This window comes from Sus scrofa, chromosome 1 (assembly GCF_054392235.1).
Source record: "Sus scrofa isolate SSC_HxYL_T2T_F1_AM1 chromosome 1, Sscrofa_HxYL_maternal_Yorkshire_Landrace_v2.0, whole genome shotgun sequence".
Lineage (NCBI taxonomy): Eukaryota > Metazoa > Chordata > Mammalia > Artiodactyla > Suidae > Sus > Sus scrofa.
This window is the reverse complement of record NC_139383.1, coordinates 83,369,933-83,395,741: the sequence shown is the minus strand read 5'-3', so window position 1 is coordinate 83,395,741 and position 25,809 is coordinate 83,369,933. Positions and strand designations below refer to the sequence as shown.

The 25,809-nt window shown below is 39.4% G+C and overlaps 1 protein-coding gene across 8 annotated transcripts in view; it reads right to left on the bottom strand.

Moving 5' to 3' along the window:
* Positions 1–25,809, bottom strand: part of UBE3D (ubiquitin protein ligase E3D) — a 581,163-nt gene that overhangs the window by 527,116 nt on the left and 28,238 nt on the right. For 7 of the 8 annotated variants that reach the window (XR_014807535.1, XR_014807534.1, XR_014807527.1 and 4 more), the window contains exons 5-8: positions 22,554–22,623; positions 20,249–20,318; positions 19,076–19,184; positions 14,247–14,410 (exon numbers count right to left, since the gene is read on the bottom strand). Coding sequence is in view for 4 of the 8 variants with exons in the window: in XM_084964035.1 (XP_084820161.1) it covers positions 14,247–14,410; positions 19,076–19,184; positions 20,249–20,318; positions 22,554–22,623 (413 nt within the window). In the remaining 4 variants the exon portion in view is untranslated. Of the gene's footprint in view, positions 1–9,863; positions 10,392–14,246; positions 14,411–19,075; positions 19,185–20,248; positions 20,319–22,553; positions 22,624–25,809 lie in introns of those variants that run through there. The other variant, XM_021091928.2, reaches the window with a different exon arrangement.

Genomic DNA, 25,809 nt, shown 5'->3' with positions numbered 1-25,809 from the left:
TTTGACGGAGGTGGCAGGGAAACATATGATAACAACAGGGGAACTTTAAAATTCGGGAAAGGTACATACACAAGAACCATCTGTGCTATCTTTGCAACTCTTCTATAAACCTGAAACTACTCCAATAAGAAGTTTATTTCTAAAAATGTGAAATAAACACATTCCAGGAGGAGCAACTCCAGTTCTTTCTATTCATTTGAAATAAGTCCTTGCAGAGGGCCCCAAGGAAGATTGTATGTGGATCTTCACTGCAGAACTGTTAGCATCAGAGAAAACTTTTAAATGATTGTAATAGAATGGCTTAGGAAATCATAAAATCCATACAGGATGGACTACCAGACCTCTGTTTAAAAAATGAGAAATATCTACATGCATTGAGAATATATGATGTTGAGAGAAAAAATAAATTGCAGAAGGATACTATATGATAAAAAGGAAAAGCGAACGCACAAAAATGTGTCTATGGATATTTCTGGAGCATACATAAACACATGCCTATATTTAGATCAAGTCTGGCAAGATACTTCAGCAACCTGGTTGCAGTGGGGAGGGACTTACTGGAGGAACTGGAATTGGAGATGGCTGCCAAGGAGAAGTGTGTTTTACCTTATGATATTTAAAAACTGTTTTACAAGGAGAATGGCTCAGCATTTACCTGAGAAATTCGTAATGATTTATAAGGTGGGAGGACATTTCTCCTGTAACACAGGAGAGAAAACAGCTAAAAGGTTGTGGTGGGTGGTGTAGCGCAGTGGTACAAGGGGACCCCATGGAGACCAGCGGGATTGCTGGAGACCCTTGGCAGGAAGCCTGCCTGGGTCCCTGAGACAAGCACTTGGCTGTCAAGGCTATGTCACAGAAGCAGCTGGCCTTAACAATGGGAGGCCAACAATGGGCTATTCAATTTATTTTGCTTTTCAACAGAGGTGCAAGCACCTGGAGGGCTCTTGCAGCCATACAGATTAAAAAAAAAAAAAAAAAAGCACCAAGTGACACTGAAAGAAATTAACTACTTCTATATTCCAAAAGACTTTAAAATCCAAGATTCACTTTTCACCCCCTTGTCTAGAATAAAAGCAGAACCAACCAGGACCATGGCAGTCGCTTTACCTGACAAATGTCAAACTAAATAAAACTCTAGCAGATGCAAAAGACTCCTTTACACTGATTATCCCATGTTAGGTCAATACATTTCCTTACAAAGTGGGATTATGAAAATCATATGGTGGAATTCTCACTGTGGTGCAACTGGATCTGCCAGCGTCTCTGCAGTGCTAAGACACAGGTTTGATCCATGCCTAGCACAGTGGGTCAAAGGATTCATCATTGTTGCTGGATTGAGGATTGGATCTGATCCCTGAGCTGGGAACTCCCATATGCCATGGGGCATCCAAAGAAGGAAAAAAGGAAAAAAAAAAATTGTATGGAAAACCTTGAGGAAAATTTAACACAGAGCATATATTTATTATTTTTTGGCCGCACCTGTGCATATGGAAGTTCCCAGGCTAAGGGTTGAATTGGAGCTGCAGATGCTGGCCTACGCCACAGCCACAGCAATGCCAGATCCCAGATCCCAGCCACATCTGTGACCTATGCTGCAGCTTGCCGCAACACTGGATCCTTAAACCACTGAGCAAGGTCTGGGATCAAACCCGTATCCTCACGGATACTAATCAGGTTCTTAACCCACTGAGCCACAACAGGAACTCCTTCCTTAATATATTTTATCTTTTTTTTAAGGGCCACACCTGTGGCACATGTAGGTTGCCAGGCAATAAAATATATATTATACATACACAGAGACACACACACACACAGCTCTAGCTATATAATTAAAAGTACTTTTCTTCTCTACCACAGGTCTCAGCAAGTGATTGGAAGCTATGGCCACTTTCTAACCCTGTTATTTATTATCTTCATTAAAACAGGCCACATAGATTCTGGAGCCTTAATCATAGAAGAATAACACAATACTCTTTGCATCAAGACAACACAATTTTAACCCCAATGAACCCAACTCTGCTCTCTGAGTTTACACTCAAGGAGAAGATAAGCTGGAGGAAGTCACAATGAGGGGAAGATTAATATGGTAAATTCATGATTGCAAACCTCAGCTGAGGAATTCCTCCCTCACCTGCTCTCCAAAGGACCACTTATCTTCTCCACTGTCCTCACACCTCCACTGTCCAGGACCCCCACCTCCTTCCCTCATGCCCCTTTCCCATTACTTTTATGTAATAGATAAACGGAAGCCATCAGAAAACTAGTCTCTCGATAAGCAATGGGATCCTGCTGTATAGCACTGGGAACTATGTCTGGTCACTTGCAATGGAGCATGATAATGTGATAAAAAAAAGTGTATATATGTATGTGTGACAGTGTCATCTTGCTGTGCAGCAGAAAATTGACAGAACACTGGAAATCAGCTATAATGGAAAAAATAAAAATCATTATTAAAAAAAAAAAAGAAAGAAAACAAGTCTCTCATCTTTCTAAAACCCTCATCTTCAATCCTCTCCTGGATGTTCCCAGGCTGAGCCAAATCCCAGCCACAGCTGTGACTCAACCAGCAGCTTCAGCAACATCAGATCCTTTAACCCACTGAGTTGGGCCGGGGATCAAACCCAAGGCTCTGCAGTGACCTGAGCCACTGCAGTCAGATTCTTAACCCACTGCACCACAGCAGGAACTCCCAAACAGACACTTTTAGAGGCGAACCTAATATGCTAAACAGGTGAATGGGAGCATCTCTGGTGGGAAGATGACTGCCCCTCCCCTAGTCCCTCTGTGTGCCATTAGCACCTGCCCATGAGTTCCAAACCCACCACACGAAAACAAGCTTTCTTGCCCAGCCCTTTGCGGCTTTTATTGGAGTGGAGGGTGGAATGGAGGACAATACTTGCTTTTTCCCATTTCCTTCAATTCAGCTAGTGAATGTGGTTTTCTGTGAACACCTGTTTCTCAGCATGTATGGAGATTTTGTTCTTTTGAACGAGTTTTGGGGGGTACATTTATCATGTTGCATTAATTCTATCACCCGTTCCTTGATGGCAGAGACCTCTGCTCTCCTGCTGTGGCATCACATACAATACTAAGCACAGTATTTTTCTTACCTCCAGTGGGAGGTAATAAAAAAAGAGGAAAAAGAGAAACCCAAACACTTCAGATGTGAACATTTAAGATAACTACTTCAGATCTGACTCATAAAAGTACCTAACACATGATTGGAAAACACAGACAAGTGAAAAACTAATTTCATATACTCAATCCCCTACCTTCCTCTATCGCATCCCAGTCACCTCACCTTCGCTTTTACCCTCACTGGTGAGACTATACCTGCCTCACATTCTTTCATCACAAGGAATAAACCAGATGCTCCCCAAGAAAGCAATCACAAGAAATGAACTGCTTTTCATAGGAAACTTGGAATCTCTAGGGGAAAAAAAAAAAGCTCACTTTTATTATATGTCATGGTCTTATTTCCCACATCTTCTTTAGTCATGGATAGCACAGGAAATCCAAATCAAATAAGATTGAATTTAGGCTACTGTATTAATACAGTTCACTTGGAAAAGAAACTTTTCCAATTACAAGAAGTGTGTGCTCAACTTGCTTCCTAATAAAAAATGGTCTTCAGATACCTAAGTCTTAGTGGTGACATGAGACTTGCAGATAAACGTGTAAAAAGTGCTTTCCAAACAAGCCTTTATATTTTCCTAGAGGTTTCTGATGACTTTCATGTTTGTTTGTTTACTGATTTTTTTTTTTTTTTTTCAGGCCTGTACTGGAAGTTCCCAGGCCAGGGGTTGAATTGAAGCTGCAGCCACAGCCACAGCAACATGGGATCCAAGCCGCCAAGCCATGTCTGTGACCTACACCACGGCTCAAGATAACGCCAGATCCTTAACCCACTGAGCGAGGCCAGGGACCAGAGCTATCTCAATGAGGTCCCTTTTACCCAAAGATCCGATCAGGGATCAGAACCCAAGGCCAATCAGGTTTGTTACCTCTGAGCCACAACAGGAACTCCAACTTTCCTGTATTTTTAGATTTTACTTTCTCTCAATGGATTCCTATTAAAAGAAGATAAGGCTTCTGGAAAAAAAAAATCAAATTTGTATCCTTAAATTCTGATCTGTGAGATCAGATGCAAACACACTACAAATCAGAAGTTTCTGCTGCTGAACTTACATGTTAAGATGCAGAAATATTCACTGAATACAGGAGAGTAAGCAGTACATTTGGGGGAGTAGTCAAAATGCTAACATATTCGAAACCACAAGGGGAACAGTTCTTGGGAAAGAATACACATAGACAGTGACATTTTCATGCTTTTTTGTGTGTGTCTTTTTACCTTTTCTAGGGCTGCTCCCAGGGCATAAGGAGGTTCCCAGGCTAGGGGTCTAATTGGAGCTGTAGCCACCGGCCTATGCCAGAGCCACAGCAACACAGGATCCGAGCCAAGTCTGCGACCTACATCACAGCTCACGGCAACGCCAGATCCTTAACCCACTGAGCAAGGCCAGGGATCGAACCCACGACCTCATGATTCCTAGTCAGATTCATTAACCACTTAGCCACCTCGGGAACTCCATGACAGTGACATTTTCAGATCTCCTAAAATGTTATGGTGAGGGACTACAGGATATAATGACCAAGCACTGAACTTGGAATCACAACAACACGGCTCTAACTAACAAACTGACTGACTGTCATTATTTCTCTCTCTGCTCCTCAGTTTCCTCACTTACAACCTATAAAACTTCTGAAGTTGAAGTTTATCCTACTCTGCAGTCACTGTCCCTAATTGGAGTGTCAACAAGTGACTCCTATATGGGGAAGTAGAAGACGACGACCTGAGATAAAGTGCCCTTTAGGGGCTGGTGACACATATCCATTAATTCATTCGCTTGCTCATTCATTTATTCCTTCTAGCATTGTTTCATATTCACACACTATGCAAAAAAGTTTATGTAAAGTATTTTAGCAGGTTATGCAATTATTAAATAACAGGTCTTGAATGCTCTGTTGGATATGAAATTAGCATAACTTAACATTTGATTATTTTTATGTTTTTATCAATCAAGAGAATAAGTTCCTCTAAATATCAATACCACCTAATTTTATCTCTAAAGTGTTTTGGGCAATGATAGCCTCAGCTACCTCAAGTGTAGAGCTTCTAAACTGAGCAGAGAGGAGTTCCCATCGTGGCTCAGTGGAAATGAATCTGACAAGCATGCATGAGGATGCAGGTTCAATCCCTGGCATATGCCACAGGTGCTGCCCTAACAAAACAAAAACAAACAAACAAAAAAACTGAGCAGAGTGTGACAATGATTCCTTAGCTATGACACCAAAAATATAAGCAACAAAAGAAAAATAGCCAAATGCAATGGTATCAAACTTAAAACTTCTGTGCATCAAAAGACACAATCAACTGAGTAAAAAGGCAACTGTGGAATGAGAAAAAGTATTTGCAGGTTATATGCCTGATGAGGGGTTAATATCAGAATATGTAAAGAAATCCTATAATTTGACAACAAAATAATCAAATAACTAGATTAAAAATGGGCAAAGAACTCTGAACAGACATTTCTCCTAAGATACACAAATGGCCCACAAGTACATGAAAAGATATTCAAAATCACTAATCATCAGAGAAATTCAAAACAAAACCGCAATAAAATATACTACCTCATATCCATTAGAATGGCTCTATTTAATTAAAAAACCCAGAAAATAACAATTGTTGGTGAAAATGTGGAAAAATTAGAACCCTTGTACACTCTTGGTGGGATTGCAGAATGCTGCAATCACCATGGAACAGTACAGAGGTTCCTCAAAGTATTGAAAATTCAATTACCATATGATCTGGCCAACCCACTTCTAGGTTTCCATCCAAAACAATTGAAGGCAGGGTCTCAAATATTTGCATTCAAGTTCACAGCAAAACTACTCTCATTAGCCAAGAGGTGGAAGCAACTCAAGTGTCCATCAAGGAATGAATGGATAAACAAAAAGTGGTATATATACATAATGGAATAGTATTCAGCCTTAAAAAGGAAGGCAATCTTGTTAAAAGCTACAACTTAGATGAACCTTTGGGACGTTATGCTAAGTGACATGAGCCAGTCATAAAAAGATAAATACTACGATTCCATTACATGAAGTATCTAAAGCTAGTCAGTGTTATGAATTGAATTGTGCCCCCCCTTCATATGCTGAATAAGAATAGTTATAGCTGTAGCCCCCAGTTTGACTATATTTGGATACAAGGCTTTTATGGAAGTACCCAAGTTAAATGGGGTCATAAGAATGGAGCCCTGCTCTGCAGTCATCAGCAGAAGAGATACAAAGGCTGGTCTTTTTCTCTCTCTCTCCATCTCTACATATGAAGAGGCCACGTGAAGATACTCCACCATGGCAACCAACCACAAACCAGGAAGAGAAACCTCACCAGAAACTAATCCTGATGGCACCTTGATCTTGGACTTCTAGCCCCCCAAACCGTGAGAAAATACAATTCTGTTGTTTAAGCCATACAGTCTGGGGCATTTTGTTATGGCAGCTATAGCAGACAAATATAGTCAAAACCATAAAAGCAGAAAACAGAGGTGGTCCCCAGAGCCTGGGGGAGGGGAAAACAGGTTTCAGATTTGCCGGGTGAAAAAGTTCTGGAGATCTGTGTCACAACACTGTGAATATACAGCTGAATCACATGGGTTTGAACTGTCTGGGTCCACTTACGTGCAAATTTTTTCAAGAGTAAATACTACAGTACCACACGATCTGCAGCACAATGAATCCACAGAAGTGGAAATAAATACAGAAGGCTGACTATAAGGTACAATGGAGTTTCAACTACACAGTAGGTCGCTGTCCCTCTTAGGCTGTTCAAGGATCAACCATATTTAAAATTTCTGAATTATACACTTTAAAATGGTCAAGATTTGGAACCCATAATGGTTCAGTGGAAACAAATCTGACTAGCATCCATGAGGACGCAGGGTTCAATCCCTGGCCCTGCTCAGTGGGTTAAGGATCCGGTATTACTGTGAGCTGTGGTGTAGGTCTCAGATGCAGCTCAGATCTGACGTTGCTGTGGTTGTGGTGTAGTCCAGCAGCTAAAGCTCCAATTAGATCCCTAGCCTAAGAACCTCCATATGCCACGCGTGCGGCCCTAAAAACCAAAAAAAAAAAAAGGTCAAGATAGTAAGGTTTATGTTAGGTGATTTTTACTACAATAGAGAAAAATTAGGGCGTTCCCGTCATGGCTCAGTGGTTAACGCATCCCACTAGGAACCATGAGGTTGCGATCCCTGGCCTTGCTCAGTGGGTTAAGGATCCGGAGTTGCCATGAGCTGTGGTGTAGGCTACAGATGCGGCTCGGATCCCGCGTGGCTGTGGCTGTGGCATAGGCTGGAGGCTACAGCTCCAATTAGACCCCTAGCCTGGGAACCTCCATATGCCACAGGAGTGACCCAAGAAATGGCAAAAAAGACCAAAAAAAAAAAAAAAAAAAAGAAAAAGAAAAATTAGGCAGAATTTCAACTTTCCTGCTGAAATAAAGGAGGAGAAAAAAGATTGAAAAAAATACTACCTCACAAATAAAAACAACTACTCAACTACCGATACTATTTTATGCATATGAAATGTACGTGGGTATGACTGACATGTGCTTTAATTTCATTAGAAAAAGCAATAATGCTGACTATCTTTAAGGCAAAAATAACACTTCTACTTTAGAACCCATATTGACCAATCTAGCCAACAAAGCGATATACCCAGATAGTTTAAATAAATTTAATTTCTAAATTCTACAAAAATTAGGAGTGAACATTTCATCCCTCAAGATATTTTGCAAGAAAATGCTATTAATAGTAGAAACAGAATAGCTTTTCTCAGTTCAAATTTTCCAGATTCCTAAATCAGATACTGTACCTTTTGAAAAAGGCGGGAAGAACCACTACCAATATTAGGAAGTTATATATGCAATTTATACAAGAGAGAATTCAACTTAGCTTTTTTTTTCTTTTTCTTTTTTTTTTTTTTTTTTTTTTTTGAGTGATGGCCACGGGATGTCGTGGAAGTTCCCAGGCCAGGGACTGAACCCGAGCCACAGCAGTGATCCAAGCCACCACACTGACAATGTAGGATCCTTAACCTAAGCCACAAGAGAACTCAAGATTTAGCTTTAAAAAAAAAAAAAAGAAAGAAAAAAAGACCGCTTATTTTCATTTAACATTAACATTCCCCTAAGATCTTTTCTCTTAAAAATATGAGAACAAAGTAGTTGATATCTAAGAAATCCTTCATTGTTGTTTAACAAAAATACATCCATCCTTCATGTTTCCCTAAAACAAAAAGAGAGAAGTGTAACAATAGTTATACTCTATTTTACCACTTATCCTGTTTGTTTTCACAAAGTTCACATGTAGGGTTGTAGACATTTTGACTCATGCCACAGTAAAATTTCTCTTATTTTCTGGCCTAAATACCACCTCAAGAAAAGTAAGGGAGTTCCTGTCAGCTCAGCGGAAATGAATCCGACTAGTATCCATGAGGATGTGAGTTCAATGCCTGGCCCTGCTCAGTGGGTTAAGGATCCAGCGCTGCCATGAGCTGTGGTATAGGTCACAGATGCAGCTCAGATCCCGTGTTGCTGTGGCTGTGGTGTAGGCCGGAAGCTGTAGCTCTGATTTGCCCCCTAACCTGGGAACTTCCATATGGCACAGGTACAGACCTAAAAAGGAAAAAGGAAAAAAAAAAAAAAAGACAAAAGAAAAGTGTGGGCTCTGACACCAGAGAGAAAAGGCAGGCACAGCCTGATTTCAGGAGATAATCTAGAACAAGGTATCTCAATTCTGGCACTACTGGCATTTTGAGCTGGGTAAGTCTTTGTAGGAATGGCCCTGTGATGCACTGCAGGGTATCTAATGGCACCCCCCCGCTCCACCAACGATTTACCAGTGGTCCCTAAATTGTAACAACCAAAAATATCCTCAGACTTTACCAAGTATCCCTTGAGGGGCAATATCACCCCTAGTCTAGAGAATATGAGGCAATAGGGGAATAAATGAATTAGCAGAAAAAAACTGTAGAAGTGAACTTAAAAGAGTCCAAAGCTAAAAAGTTAATGTTTAGGATCTAAACTCCAACATGCCAACTAAAGAATGTGAGTTGTAAGATAACTCTGACTGGGGGTGGGCGGGGTGAGAGGGATAAAAAAACCAACAACAATAGACCTCAAAATGTTAAGAGACATGTGTGTGTCTATTGCTAGAAAGAACATTCTAAAAATATTACACGCCACTTTTTTATATGTGCTCAAGGAAATAAAACCAGTTACATTTGCTATTTTCCTCTCTTAATGCCATCTGGCAATCCACACTTCCACTAGAAAAAAATTCTAACCAATTAGATTAAAATAGTTATTACACCACCCCATGTACCAAAAATATGCCAGGGAGTCTATGGTTTGCTCAGTCATGCCCTCAAATAAAGAAACTAATGTCCTTAAAAAGCAAAAGTAAGGAGTTCCCTGGTAGCTCAGCAGGTTAAGAATCCAGCATTCCACTGCTTTGGCTCGAGTTGAATTCAATGCCTGGCCTGGGAACTTCCACAGGCCATAGGAGGAAAAAACAAAAAGACAAAAGTAAGTAACTCGCAAGATATTTACCCAATCTGTGAAATTTCCTTCTACCCTGGGAGGACACAGAGACAAAAAGGAGCAGGAGGAAAAGCACAACAAAAGTAGTTCTAGGGGACAGGGAAACTGAAGTCATATAGACATATAGAGTTAAAAAAAAAAAAAAAAGTCCACTAATGAATACAGCAGAACACAATGGACTACAGTCATTATATTTCCAGTGTCACAGGGATTTATTAAGATATACATGAAATGCTGGGACAAGTGCAATGAATCCTTGTTAACACTCCTGAAGGAAGGCAGCGAAAGATCCTTCATAACGATAAGCACGGGGTGTATCGTCGTAAGGACAGCTACAACCACTTCCTTCTTAACACTCAAAAGTTGTCCAAAAAACCTGGCACATCAGGACTAGTATAACCTTTGAGGTCTCATTCACAAACCCAAAAAGGCAGACTATGGTAACAGGAACTACCAGTCACCAAGAGAGGAACAGTAATTTTCAAATGCAAGGACAAGCAGAAAACCACGTGTGATCCACTTCACAAATGCTCCATTAAATGTAGGCACAAATTGCAGGTTTTGAGCACTTCTATTAGCACTTGTCTAGATGGAGTAATGAGCAACACAGCCAAGGTGGCAGCTCAAGTGGAACTAACACCCTTGTGTAGGAATTCCAGGAAAACCATCAGACATTTGGGAAAAGCACCACCATGCAAGGCAGTACCAAACACAGCATTTCCTTTCAAAAAAAAAAAAAAAAGAAGAGTTAATATGCAAGGAAAAAGAGTTAAGTATAATAGAGTTAAACCGAAAAAAAGAATTAAACAAGACTTTAAGTATAATCATCATCCTCCCAGAGTTTAAGGGAACACTGCATCTGTAAGGAAGAACACATGATGACAGTTGAGATAATTTTGAACAAATGCTTACTTGTAGACACATCTGAATGAAATCTTGGAAAACCAAAGATAAAAGAGAAAATCCTAAAGGTTTTCAGAATAAAGAAATAGGTATGACACATTTTCAGATATTCAAGGATTGACTCCAGTCCAAGTTTAAAAGAACTGTTAGACTCCATCCAATATCAAACAATTAGAACAAAGAATGAGTTAAAAAAAAAGGAAAAATAAATATACAAACACTATAATACTATTTGTAAACTTTTTTTTTTTTTGCCACATCCACAGCATATGGAAGTTCTAAGGCCAGGGACTGAATCTGAATCACAGCTTTGATCTACACCACAGCTTTGGCAACCCCAGAACTTTAACCCTCTGCACAGGGCAGGAGATCAAATGTGTTTGCCCACAGAGGCTTAACCCGCTGTGCCACAGTGGGAACTCCTATTTGTAATCAATTTTAAAACCATCCAAAATCCTGCATGTTTTTATGGAAATAGACGTATACAACAAAAACATAAAAACATTTGCAATCATGATGCATGAGTAATATTAAGAGGTAAGCAAATCAGGTGGCCTTCTACACCACTGATAACGTCTTTAAGAAGAAACAACCACCACCATCAGAAGCACAGATGGTCTTCCTTTAGGGAGGGAGCAGGAGGTGAATGTGAAACCTTAAGAGTCATTTCTTCTTTGGATGGAAAGAATGGTTACTAAGTATATCTAAATATCAATACTTAAAAAAGTTAAGGTTAAGGATGTATATTATAATTTGAAGGTTAACCCCCAAACATCATTTTGAAATAGATGTATTTTACTTCCAAATCATCACAGGAAAGAAATGACACAGAGAAGGCCACCGAGGTAAAAGCAGACTAAGTGCGACTACATCAATAATCACAATAACCATGAATTAGTAAGTTCACTATTCAAATAAACAGCCTCACAAGGGAGCTGTAAAATACCCAGCTCCATGTCGTTTACAAGGTATACGTTAACAAGATGCAGTGCTAAGGTAAAAGGACATAGGGCAGATGAAAATAAAGAAGTGGAAAAAGATACAACAAATCACTAATTTTTTAAAAAAGGAAAGTAAATGTAGTAATCATAACATCAGGCAAATTCAAATTTAAGAAAAATAGTATCAAATGAAAAGAGAAAAACCTTATGGATAAAACACACAATTAGTCAAATTGTTATGGCACAAACTTTTATATACCTAATTACATAGCTTCAAAGGGTATAATGCAAAAAGAGGCATCAAAACCAGAAGAAAAAAAAAGACTTTTCCATAATCTTAGTGGGAGATTTAATATACCCTTATTAAAAAACCTACATTTCAAATAAATAAAAAAGATGAATATGAGTTTCTGTCGTGGTTCAGTGGTTAATGAATCTGACTAGCATCCGTGAGGACACAGGTTCCATCCCTAGCCTTGCTCAGTGGGTTAAGGATCTGGCATCGCCATGAGCTGTGGTGTAGGTCGCAGATGAAGCTCGGATCCTGTGTTGTTGTAGCTGTGGCGTAGGCTGGTGGCTATAGCTCCTACTGGATCCCTAGCCTGGGAACCTCCATATGCTGTGGGTGTGGCCCTGAAAAGCAAAGGAGTTCCTGTAATGGCTCAGTGGTTAACGAATCCGACTAGGAACTATGAGGTGGCGGGTTTGATCCCTGGACTTGCTCAGTGGGTTAAGGATCCGGAGTTGCCATGAGCTGTGATGTAGGTCACAGACGAGGCTCAGATCCCTCGTTGCTGTGGCTCTGGCGTAGGCCGGTGGCTACAGCTCCAATTTGACCCCTAGCCTGGGTACCTCCATGTGCTGAGGGAGCGGCCCTAGAAAAGACAAAAAAAAAAAAAAAAAAAAAAAAGAAAAAGAACAAAAAAAAAGTTTTAATAAACTTGTCAATATAAATTTAACTACATAAAGTTAGACTTTTAGACTTTTGGGACTACACCAAGTCGCAAAGCATCAGATACATAAAACACAAGGGTAGTCATCTGAATCTGTTTCATTTAGACTGGCATCAGATGGGCAAAAATTTAAGTGGCAGCTTGAGTGAGCATACAGGGAGATGGGCATTTATAGAAACTTTATGTAGGTGTATAAATTTGCAATGACTTTCTGCAAAATAATTTGATATTTATTACCTATCAAAATTTTAAACATCATACCCTTGACTTACTGATTCTATGTTTGGAAATACTCATAAAAAATTACACATAATCACAAAACAAACATACAACACACAGTCCAATACTAATTAAAGCAGCAAAAAAGTAATAACCTAAATATCTGTCAACAGAAATATGGTTAAATTACTGACAGTACATCCATGTTATAAAATGTCAAGTACTGACATGGAAAGAATCTCCAAGACACAGTGTGTCATTTTTAAGTGTAAAAAATACACATGTATCATTTAAATTATGTTAAGATGCAAAATAGAAGACAAGTGGAAAAATACACAACCCACATCTTCTTCTGAAGAGGGACATGATGGAGAACTTTCATATTTTACTTTATGTAAGTCTACTATTTGAATATTTTATGACTTGTGCTGCTTGCATAACTCAAAGAAAAGAAAAGCAATAATTTTTTTAAAATGTCTTATTTACATCCCAGAAAAAGACTGGGATCTTTCTGTTCTTAGTACACATTTGATCAAACCCATTAGAGTACAGGACAAAGTATAAACTTGCAATCTGTTCAAATAAGAACATTTGCTGTTCCCTCTGCCAGGAATGCTATTCCTCAGACAGGGCTCACTCCCTCTCGGCCTTCAGGTTTTTCCCTTGAATGTCATTTTATCTTAGGAAGACCTTTCAGCATAAAATGCCAACTTCCTACACCCACACTGCCACTGCCCAACTACCTTAACACGCTTTATATTTCACTAGAGTAATTTAACACCTATGTCTCAATGTCTTTATTTTTTTTTGGTTTTGGTTTGTTTGTTTTTGTCTTTTTAGGGCTGCACCTGCAACATATGGAGGTTCCCAGGCTAGGGGGTGAATCAGAGCTGTAGCCGCCAGCCTACAAGCTGTGTTCGCGACCTACACAACAACAGTTCAAGGCAATGCCGGATCCTAAACCCACTGAGTGAGGCCAGGGATCAAACCTTCCTTCTCATGGATACTAGTAGGATTCTTTCCACTGAGCCATGGCGCTAACTCCTGTCTTTGTCTTTAAAATGAGGTGATAAGTGTACCTACTCCAGAGGGTTGCTGTTAGGCTTAAATGACCTAGAAGCCCTCAAATGAAGACCTGACTAATAGTAAAAGCCATATCAGTCTGTGACCTTTAGTCTCTTTTGTTCATGGTCTGCCTTTCCCTTATGAGGCAGGGACTATCTTTTTCTCGCTGCTGTACCTCAGATGCCTAGAAAAGTATTTATCAGTAAATATTCATACTTGTTGAAGCCCGATTCAGTACTGCAGCCATATGCAGAAAGCTGTGATTACAAAAAAAAAGACCACTTACTTTTAGGAAAAGCAAGCTTCCTGCCCATTTGCATGAATAATCTGTAATAATTCAATCTATTTTGAAAGCACAATATGCGGCACTATGATTCCTAGAAGCATCAAGTAGGGAAGAGCTACAGTCCCATTTAATTCACTAATTTCTTAACACCAATACGGCAAGAGAAACTAAAACCTAACATGCAGCAAGAAAATAGAAGCACAGCTTACCTTTCGTTCCTGCTTTTGATGCATGGCTGGTAGAGGACCTTGACAGCATTCCGGGCTGAACTGGAATTGGCCTTCAATACGTCTTCCAACAGAGCAAATTTTTTAATATTTGTCGAACTTCCCAAAGAGTCAATCACCAAACTGTCTGAGTTTAAAAGCCACAGCTAAAGATACAGAGAGAAAAATCCAAGGATAAGAATACCACTAACCTAGGCACACCTCACACCATCAATCCAAAAACAAAAACAGGACAAAACTATAAAACGCCTGAAAAAATAGAGAAGAACCATGCATATAACTTTTAAATAGGGGAAGCCTTTCAAAGCATGACATTTGGTGGAGCCACTGACTATAAAGGTTTTTTTGTGTGTGTTTTATTTTTTGTCTTTTTAGGGCTGTGCCCATGGCATATGGAAGTTCCCAGGCTAGGGGTCAAACCAGAGCTACAGCTGCCGGCCTACACCACAGCTACAGCAACTCTAGACCCAAACCACGCCTGTGACCTATACCACAACTCACAGCAACGCTGGATCCTTAACCCATTGATCGAAACCTGGGATAGAACTCTCATCCTCATGGATAGTCGCTGGGTTCGTTACCTCTGAGCCACGACGGGAACTCCTAAAGTTATTTTTTAAAGAACAACTGATCAGGGAATTCCTGCTATGGACCAGTGGGTTAAGAATCCAACTGCAGCAGCTTGGGTCACTGCAGAGGAGCAAATTTTATTCCTGTCCTTGTGTAGTGGGTTAAAGGATCTCGTGTAGGTCACAGCTACAGCTCAGATTCAATATCTGGCCAGGGTAATTTTCATATGCCACAGACGTGGCCATTTAAAAAAAAAAAAAAAAGACAACTGTTCAGGACAAAATATTTACTAGATATACAACAACATAGATTATCTATGATATATAGAGAGCTCCTAGCCATCAATAAGGGAGGAAAAAATCCAGTCCAATAAAAATAGAGATGAAGAATGTGAATAGAATTGAACAGAAGAACAAGAACAGATAAAATAAGTGATAAATATATTAAAATGTTAATTTAACTAATAATAAGGAAATGCAAAAATTGGAGCCACCCTTTTCCATTTATCAGATTGGCAAATACAAAGATATTCTAAAATCCAGCTCAGGTGAGGGGTCTGGAGTGGTTATTCCCACACACTGCTTTCTGGAGGAGTGGTTGGAGATTTGATGCAAGGGATTCACTGAGGGAATACTCTCAGGAGAAAGAGTGAGGGAGGAGTTCCCGTCGTGGCTCAGCAGAAACCAATCTGACTAGTATCCATATCAAGTTCGATCCTTAGCCTCACTCAGTAGGTTAAGGATCTGGCGTTGCTGTGGCTGTGGTGTAGGCCGGCAGCTACAGCTCCTATTGGACCCCTAGCCTGGGAACCTCCATATGCCATGGGTATGGCCCTAAAAGACAAAAGAAAGAAAGAAAGAGAGAGTGTGAGGTTAAGAGGATCAGGCAGGGAAGGAGCTGGGCAAAGATGTGGATGCAGCCTGATCCCACAAGAAGCTCTGGAGCACTGGGTCCACGTGCAGAGTTTGTCTCATCTTGAGACAGGAGACTGAAGGTTTTGTAGCCCACCGTCAAGTCACTGGCAGTGGGCTAAGCAGAGCAAGGGTGGAGGCCAGTGAGGGACAAGAAACTCCTGGGGCAAGGCAGCAACTGTAGGGATGGGACAAGACCCTGGAGGGGAGGTCAGCTGTGAGCCACTAGCAAGCAACATTGCCAACATGAGGAAACAGGGACCCAGCTGAGGAAAGGGGATCCAGGTGGGGCAACAAGAATGCCTATAAGGGGAGTTCCCATTGTGGCTCAGCAGGTTAAGAATCTGACTAGTATCCATGAGGATGTAGGTTTGATCCCTGGCCTTGCTCAGTGGATTAAGGATCCAGTGTTGCCACAAACTGCAGCATTGGTGGCAGATGTGGCTTGGATCTGACATTGCTGGGGCTGTCAGCGGTGTAGGCCAGAAGCTGCGGCTCCAATTCAACGCCTAGCCTGAGAACTTCCATGTGCTGCAGGGGCAGCCCTGGGAAAAAAAAAAAAAAAAAAAAGTCTATAAGGGATAAAAAACATTTATAAAGATGAATTTGTACAACTTTTTGGAAGTGATCACTATCAGAGTTTAAAATACACAAATTCCAACACTGCATAAGATTAGAAAGATCTGTTTCTAAAGTACTAAAATACATGCACAAAGATTATTTTCCTTGCAGCACTATCTTTAACAGCCATACAATGGAATTCTAGTCGTTAATAAGAATCCAATTCACAGATTTTTTTTTCTAGCCACACCCACAGCACGCAGAAGTTCCAGGCCAAGAATTAAACCCATGCAACAGCAGTGACCTGAGCCACTACAGTGACAAAGCCCGATCCAGTCACCAAAGAACTCCAATAGTCCAACACACATTTACACTAACAAAAAATAATCATCACAATAAACTGTTGTGTGAAATATACATGTTGAAGAATGATACCAATCACGTCGTTATGCCAGATAGGGAAAAAAACACGTTGACATACACATATCAGACTGTTAATAATGGTGCCCTCCAGATGGTATGACAGAGTGGGGCAGAAGAGGGGACATGAAGGGGAGCTACGACTTCTTTCATCTTCTTCCTGTTGTCAGAATGCACTAATTTTACGAAAAAGTAAATTTTTTAAAATTTAAATATGCATTAGTAGTAAGTTTAAAAAGTTCCTACTCCTGATTTTCCATTTGAAAACCTTGCAATAAAAGCAAATTAAAGCTGATTTCAGAATCTGACTCTATGAGATACACTTAGTATCAACTTGAGTCAGAAAATATTCTAGCTCTAAGTAGAAATTATCTGGAGGAGTTACTGTTGTGGCTCCATCAGGTTAAGAACCCAACATAGTGTCCGTGAGGATGTAGGTTTGAACCCTGGCCTTGTTCATAGGTTAAGGATCTGCTGTTGCCGTGGCTGTGGTATAGGCCAGCAGCTGCAGTTCTGAATGACCCCTGGCCTGGGAACCTCCATTTGATGCAGCTGTAGGGAAAGAAAGGAAGGAAGGAAGGAAGGAAAGAAGGAAGGAAGGAAGGGAAAAAAAAAAAGAAAATAAATTTTCTGGAATTAGAGAAGCCTGGGGTTCCCGTGATGAAGGGACAGCCCCAGAGCCACACCTAATAACAACTTCAACTGCTTCCTTCCTTCTAGATACCAGGCACTTTTGTTCTATCTGGAGCACCCAAGACAGTGTCTTTCCAATAAGAAGTGCTCGGTATATACTGGTTGAATAAAACAGACGTGGAGGCAGAGAAGAGATTTGGGTCCTGATGCCTGAATTTTCACATTATGTCTCCAATTCTTTTCTGCACAATAGTGTTTTGAGTAGGAGTAGTTTAATATCAGATGCTTGTGGTGCATATGGGGATGGATCTTCCCCCAAACCTGTCACTACATCAAAGTGCTGAAATCAGGATCTCAAAGAAATATCTGCCCTGCCACATCCATAGCAGCACTATTTATAACAGCCAAGATGCAGAAACAATCTAAACATCCACCAACACTGAATAGAGGAAGAAAATGTGGTACATAAACCAGCTATACTTCAGCTTTTAAAAAATGAAATTCTAGGAGTTCCTATCATGGTGCAGCAGAAACAAATCTGACTAGGAACCATGAAGTTTCGGGTTCAATTCCTGGCCTCGCTCAGTGGGTTAAGGGTCCAGCGATGCTGTGAGCTGAGGTGTAGGTTGCAGAGGCAGCTCAGATCCCAAGTTGCTATGGCTATGGCATAGGCCAGCAGCTGTAGCTCCGACTGGACACTTAGCCTGGGAACCTCCATATGCCATCTCTAAAAAGACAAAAGGCAAAAAAAAAAAAAAAAAAAAAAAAGAAATTCTAAAAAAAATAAAAAGAAAATGAGATCCACACATCCAATGGAAGATTATTTAGCCTTAAAAGGAAATCTTGTAATATGTGACAATCTAGATGAACCTCGAGGACATTATGATAAATAAGACAAGTCAGACACAACAGGATGATACTGCATGACTCCACTTACACGAGGGATCTAAAATAGTCTAGGGAGTTCCCTGGTGGCACAGCAGGTTAAGGATACAGTGTTGTCACCGCTGTGATGCAGGTTGGGTCCCTAGCCACAGAACTTCCGTGTGCTATGGGCACAACCAAGAGGAAATAAAATAAAATAAAATAGTCTAGAAGCAGAGAGTAGAATGATGGTTGCCAAATGCTGGGGGGAAGGGAAAACAGGGAGTTGCTAATCAAAGGGTTTAAGGTCTTAGGCAAGCTAAGCTCTAGACATTTGCTGTGTTACAATATTATGCCTATAATTAACAATGCTCCGTTGTGCACTTAAAAATCTGTAAAGAGGGTAGGTCATGTTAGGTGTTCTTACCACACACATTCAAAACAAGAAAACAAAAACAGGAGCAACAGAACATATTTTAAACATGAGAGTACCAAATAGGCAAAAAATGTGAGAAAGATGGAACTGCGTTACGCTGACCAAGAAAGCTACTAAAAACTGAGAGTAAAAATATTTTGCGGCATGAGTTTCTACAGAGCAGGAATCAGGCATTAATTCTCTCTAAATCCCTCATACCTAGCACAAAGAGGCATTTACTTCATTTGTTATTAAATTAAGGGAGTTTGATTCATGAATGGAACTGATAAGAAAAACTCAATTTTGCATATTTATTTTCTAGAACTGAAAATTAAGAAAAAAGAATGGCCAAAAACAAACGAATTTCCAAGGCCCTGGGTTATTACGCTACGAAGAGCTGAAATAATTTCACCTAAGAGGGTAAAATAATTTCTTACCAGGATGTACACTTTGCCGTCGTGACCTTGAATAGTGAATCTAAAAGTGCTTCTAGCAGAGGAGAGTTCCATCAGACACTGGGCAATAACGCTCTGTACAAACTGAGACCTGTTTGAACAGAAACCAATTTTCAGTGTGCCTCTCATAATAATTCTAACTGGCATGAAGAGCCAAAAATACCCATAGGGTAACTAAAAGGCAGAGGTGGGTGCATGGCAGACTTTTCTATATGCTGCCCATTCCCTCACAATCTGTGCTCCTTTTAATCTATTTTAATGTGTTTGTGTTTGCTCCAGTCTTTCTATAACCTATTCTCCAATCCTTAATACGTTTTCCACTGCAAACCTAACAATTCCCCCCACTAAATTAAAAAAAAATATACTGTTAAAACAAGTCAATACTCCATTTGTGCTATGGCACATTAAACAGTGAATAAGTAAGTTAAAAAAGAATGTGAGAAATTTCCTCCAAAACATTGAACAGTACTATCGCCAATGTTTTCCAATTGTATCCCCTGGAAGTGTCAGCTCCAAGGTACAGAATCAAAGTATCTACGGGAGGATAAAGTTCAAGGTTATAGTCAGAGAGCCATAATTTTTAGACACCAATATATGAACTTAAATAAAGACATATACCACAGTTAACTTTCGTATGCACAATAAAGACATATACCACAGTTAACTTTCGTATGCACAACTAAAATGACTCAAAGAAAAGGAACACCAATGGATTTAATGACTAAGTAATGCTCTTTTTATTTTATTTTATTTTATTTGCTTTTTAGGGCTGTACCCATGAGTCATTTGAAAACTGACCCATGTTTCAAACAAGTTAAATTAAAACCAGAAATAATTACTCAAAAACCTATTGACGGTTAGGTTATAAGACACTGGCTACCTGGCACAGAGAAAGCAGCACAAAAAAAACTTTCAGCACTAGAAGATTTATAAGAGCACATTTGTCTATATCATTACATAAGTGAACCAGAAATAAATCCTCAAGCCTTTTACATCTGTGGTTTGGTTCCACTACCTAAAAGCCTTTCCAAAGGCTTTTATTTTTCCTTTCTAAACAAAGAGGGGTATAAATAAAAACAAACTCCCAAATAATCAATCATATCTATTTCTCCTTACATGTGAAATTACACAACAAACTTAATTTGCTATTTGTACCTTGGTATGATGGGAAATTTTCTTGCAGATGGCTGAATAATTATCTCTGTCATATAAAACTTAGTGGTTTCTAGAAACAAAAAATAATATTAAAAAAATCTCTGCAACATAATAGTACACAAACTCTGCATTCATCATTCTGCTTTCAGTCCCTTGTCCCTGCTACCTTCTGCCTCCAAATTCTGCCCAGTTCTGGCTTCTACAGAAGTACTGGTTCACTCCTTATCTAAAAGATCTTTTGGGAGTTCCTGTTGTGGCTCAGTAGTTAGTGAACCCGACTAGCACCCATGAGGACTGGGGTTTGATCCCTGGCCTCACTGAGTGGGTTAAGAATCCGGTGTTGCCGTGAGGTGTGGTGTAGGTCGAAGATGCGCCTCAGATCCCACGTTGCTGTGGCTGTGACATTGGTCAGGAGCTACAGTTCTGATTGGACCCTTAGCCTGGGAACTTTCATATGCCTCCGGTTCGGCCCTAAAAAGACAAAAAGACCAAAAAAAAAAAAAAGACAAAAAAAAAAAAAAAAAGTCTTCAGCTTCCTCTGCCTTGCCACTGTGTTCCCACACCTCTCTCAGCTTTACAGCTTCCAAAAAAAAGTCTGCATACACCTCTCGATAACATCACTGTTGCCTCCAGTCCATGTCCCTTTGTCTCTGTGGATGTCCATTTTTTAAATTCCTTAGCTGACTTTTTTTTTTTTTTTTTTTTTTTGACTGCACCCATGGCATATGGAAGTTCTTGGGCCAGGAATCAAACCTGAGCTGCAGCTGCAACCTCACTATCATTGCAGCAACACTGGATACTCAACCCACTGTGCCACAGCAGGAACTCCCCTAACTGCCCTAACTGACATTTTAACTGGGCTTCAGGGAGGAGAGAAAAACATTTTTAAAAATCAATTCACCTTGTTTAACTGGAAACCTTAAAAATCTTCTAAATTGTTGCTTAAGGGACTTGCTTTCATTTTCCAAAAATGACCTTGAGGGAGTTCCCACAGTGGCACAGTGGGTTAAGAGTCCAACAGCAGCAGCTCAGGTTACTGCAGAGGCATGGGTTCGATCCCCAGTCTAGCACAGTGGATTAAAGGATCTGGTGTTGCAGCAGCTGTGAATCAGATTCAGTCCCTAGCCCAGGAACTTCCATGTGCCACGGGTGTGGCCACTAGAAAAAAAAAAAAAGGGTGGTGGGCTTTACTACTGCTCCTTCCTTTTCTGTTCTCTCTGAGCAAGTAATTACTTATGAGATTCTGATGATTCTAAGAAACAAACAAAACATACTACCTCTTCCCTTGAGTATAACGGTTTCACTTAAATCACATTTTCTAATTAATTATATTAAAAACTATTATTCATCACCCACAAAGCTAACACACAGCATGCTGTAGCTTTCTAGACATTTTTAAACCCTATCTTTAAAGAGCGATTCATTTTTATGATCAAAATTTTCATTATATTTGAAAGTAGCATAACACACACTTTATGTAAAACATAATTAACATGGTGTTTCCGTTGTGGCACAGAGGAAAAGAATCCGACTGGTATTTATGAAGATGCAGTTTGATCCCTGGTGGCCTTGCTGAGTGGGTTAAGGATCTGCTGTTGCCATGAGCTGTGGTGTAGGTCACAGATGCGGCTCAGATCCTGTCTTGCTGTGACTGTGGTGTAGGCCGGCAGCTCCAACTCCAATTGGACCTCTATCGTGGGAACTTCCATATGTTGCAGATTCGGCCCTAAAACAAACAAACAAACAAACAACAATAAAAATATATTCTATATATTTAAATTAACTCTACTGGGAAAAAGCACAAGGAAGAGAGTATAAAACTCAGAATGTGCTCTCTTCCTTTTCAACTGGTTCTCTGCACTCCCAACCACAAACCCCAAAACACAGCCCAGTGGCAGACATCAGCCAGGAAAAGCATCCTCTCCATCATCTCTGGCATCCAATTCTTCCGATGGAGGAGCTGTATTAAGAAAAACGCTCCAATCTTCTTTAGGACAGGCCCGACTACAACTTTATACTATTGCTTTATATCAACAAAGAGGACAAGAAATACCGAAAATGATCCAACTTCTTAATGCTTAAAACCCAATACTATGTACTTAGAAAGGTCAAAATATGCAAACTTCTTGGCTTATTGGATGATATAGTCATTGACTTCTATTTCTAAAAGCATCAATTCTACAACATATATTCGTTATCTATTTTTCATATATATTTCCTATAAAATTTCCTTCTTTTTAAAAAAAAAAAAAAACACACACACAAGAAGGTAATCAGTTTGGCTTTTTTATCATGAAATTCTTACCTGATGACACAGTCTCTCCCAACATTACCTTGCAACGCTTACAAACTACTTTGGTATTTGCCTTTGGATTCTGTAGAAGAGAAAAAATGTCATTTAAATGTCATTCAGCTTTTCTTAAAAGGAATATATAATTTTAACATGGTCTCCAGAGTATACATTGAACTTTACATTTTATTTTGCCTTCTACTAAATACTGGGAATACATCTAGCTTGTACGCATAACTCACATGCATAGAGAACATTTTTTTTTCAAGTCTAAAGACATAATAACGAACACGGTGGTTTTCCCAAACCTAGTCACTTCTTGATAATACACATTGCCAAGTAATTTGAACTAGAAGCATCTCACACACCTAAAAAGCACCTCCAAACATCTTTATAATTTAGAATAGGTAGAAGGTGGGCAACAGAGGCAGAGACTTACCCCAACTCCTGTATTTAAAAAACAGAAGAATCAGAATTTGAACCTGAATCTGTATTATTTTGGCTCCAAGTCCACTGTAACTTGTGTAAAAGTAATCTATAATTCATCACCCACCATCAGAAGTTAAAAATATCTAACTTGTTCATATAATCCTATTTTTCCATTTTAGAGATGAACTGTACCTGGAAAGATAAAATGTTCTGGGACAAATTCCTGAACCATTGTTAAACTTCAAAAATCCAACTTTATTACTGGCATACAGATTAAAATAGCTAGCATTCACCTAATTATTAAGCAAACAAGACTGCTCTTTTAGACATAGAGAACAGATCTATGGTAATAAGAGGCTGGCAGAGGTGGGCAAAACTGGGTGAAGATGGTCAAAAGGTACAAATTTCCAAAATGCAAAATAAGCAAGTCATGGGGTATAGCATACCATATGGCAACTATAGTTAATATAATACTGTACTGAATATTTGAAAGGTGCCAAGGGAATAAATCTTGAAAGTTCTCATCAGAGAAAAAATTCTATAACTATATATGGTGGTGGATGCTAACTAGACTTATTTTCATGATCACTCTGAAGTATATACTGAAGTATATACAAATATTGAATCAATATATTGTGTACCTGAAAGTAATACAACGTCAACTACGCCTCAATTTTTTTTTTTTGCTTTTTTTTTTGCTTTTTAGGGCCGCACCCCAGGGCATAAGGAGGTTCCTAGGCTAGGGGTTGAATAGGAGCTACAGCTGCCGGCCTACACCACAGCCAGAGCAACATCAGATCTGAGCCAAGTCTGTGACCTACATCACAGCTCATGGCAATGCCCGATCCTTAACCCACTGAGTGAGGCTAGGAATCGAACTCACAACCTAATGGTTCCTAGTCGGATTTGTTTCTGCTGTGCCACAATGGGAACTCCTTTAAAAAAATCTTACTGATTCGTAGTTCTTTATAAGAGGTTATATTATACACAATAGTCTAGAGATTAAGAGCCCAGAGTCTGGGGCCAGACTTCCTAAGTTCAAACCCCAGCTCTGTTCTTTATTAGACATGTGATTGTGGGAAAGTAATTAACCTGCTTTGGTCTCCTCATCTGTAAGATGGAATTAATAGTAATGTTTAACGCCTAGAGTTGTTTATTAGGATTTAAAAAGGAGTGTTGTAATGGCACATGAGTAACTGCTAGGTGGATGTTACATAAGTAAAATATGCTTTTGGTACACCTCATTCAAGAAAAGGGGAGAAAACCCATACATTCCCACAAAGGGATCAATTTTTTGGCCTAGATGTGCTGCTAGTAACTGACAGAATTGATATTTAAATCCAGGTCCCTTAGATGCTAAAGTTTATGTTTCCTAAGCACTATGCCAAGTGTTTTCCAAACCAATGCAGAGAATCAATTCAATGGGTTACAACCTGCATGTTTTAAAACATATGAAATAACAATAGAATAGAAAAATATCACAGTGCTTCAAACATAGGGTAAGGAGTGCTTTAAGAAACATCTACTTTAGGCGTGTCTGTATCTTTGGGTATGTATGTACTATCAGATCTTAATGTAAAAAAAAAAAAAATTCTTACTTTAGTTAGAGGTCCAAAAAAGTCAAAAGCCACAGACATAGAAACAAAGGACAGGTGCCAATTTGGTCAGGCCCAGGAAAGATCACAGGAAGGCAGCTCAGAAACTAGGTAGGCTCAACTGTAAAGTCTGGTATTTTGTCAGTTTCATGCTGCCTTACAATAAAATCTACCTGTCATGGCTTCAAAATGGTATTTGAAGGATCCTATTTCATACAAGTTAAATCAGAGCAACCTCATTAAATGTCACCCCAAATTAAGGGCTTTACTAAAAACTAGGAGTTCCCGTCATAGCTCAGCAGAAATGAGTCAGACTAGCATCCATGAGGACCCAGGTTCGATCCCTGGCCTCACTCAGTGGGTTAAGGATCTGGCATTGCTGTGGGCTGTGGTGTAGGTCATAGACGAGACTCAGATCTTGCACTGCTTTGGCTGTGGCTGTGGCCAGCAGCTGTAGCTTCGATTGGACCCCTAGCCTGGGAACCTCCATATTCAGTCCTAAAAAGACAAAAAAAAAAAAAAAAAAAACCAAAAAACAAACAAACAAACAAAAAAAACCCAACTAATGCAGGGTGTTGGAGTAGCAACACTTGAGAAGACAGGATTTTTCTATTAGAAGCAGAAAATTTTTTTGTCAGGTGTTCTGTCATGTATTTCATTTGCAATTGCTTTTACAATACATTTTGCTTTGTCTTTCAATGAAGCAGAAAAAGTGGATTTTGTTGGTTGGTTTCTAAAATGAAATTCTGCCTTTGCAACACATGGGTAATCAGGATTTTAAAATCTGATCAATAAAAACAAATTATCTCAAACAACCAAATGTGTGAATTTTGATTCAAATAAACGGGCAGCAAAAGATACTGTCAATAGAATTGGTAGAAATCTGTATATGACCTGGTATTACATCATCAAGTAATTGATAATTTTGTCTGTTGTAAAAATAACACTGAGGTTATGTGAAAAAGAAAAATCCATATGGGGTGGAATGACGTCATGTCTGAGATTTGCTTTAAAGGACTTCAGCCAAGAAAAAACTAAAAATAAAAGGGGCAGATGAAGCCTACTGTATGAATAAAGTTGACTGGTACATGGAAGTTCATAATTCTATTCTTTTTACATGTGTGAATGTTTACAAACTTCAACGTGTTACTCCAATAAAATAAAAAAGACACCCTCATGGATTTAACAAAACAAATACAAATAACCAAAAGAAAAAAAAAGGTAAATTACTAGTCATATTCACCAGT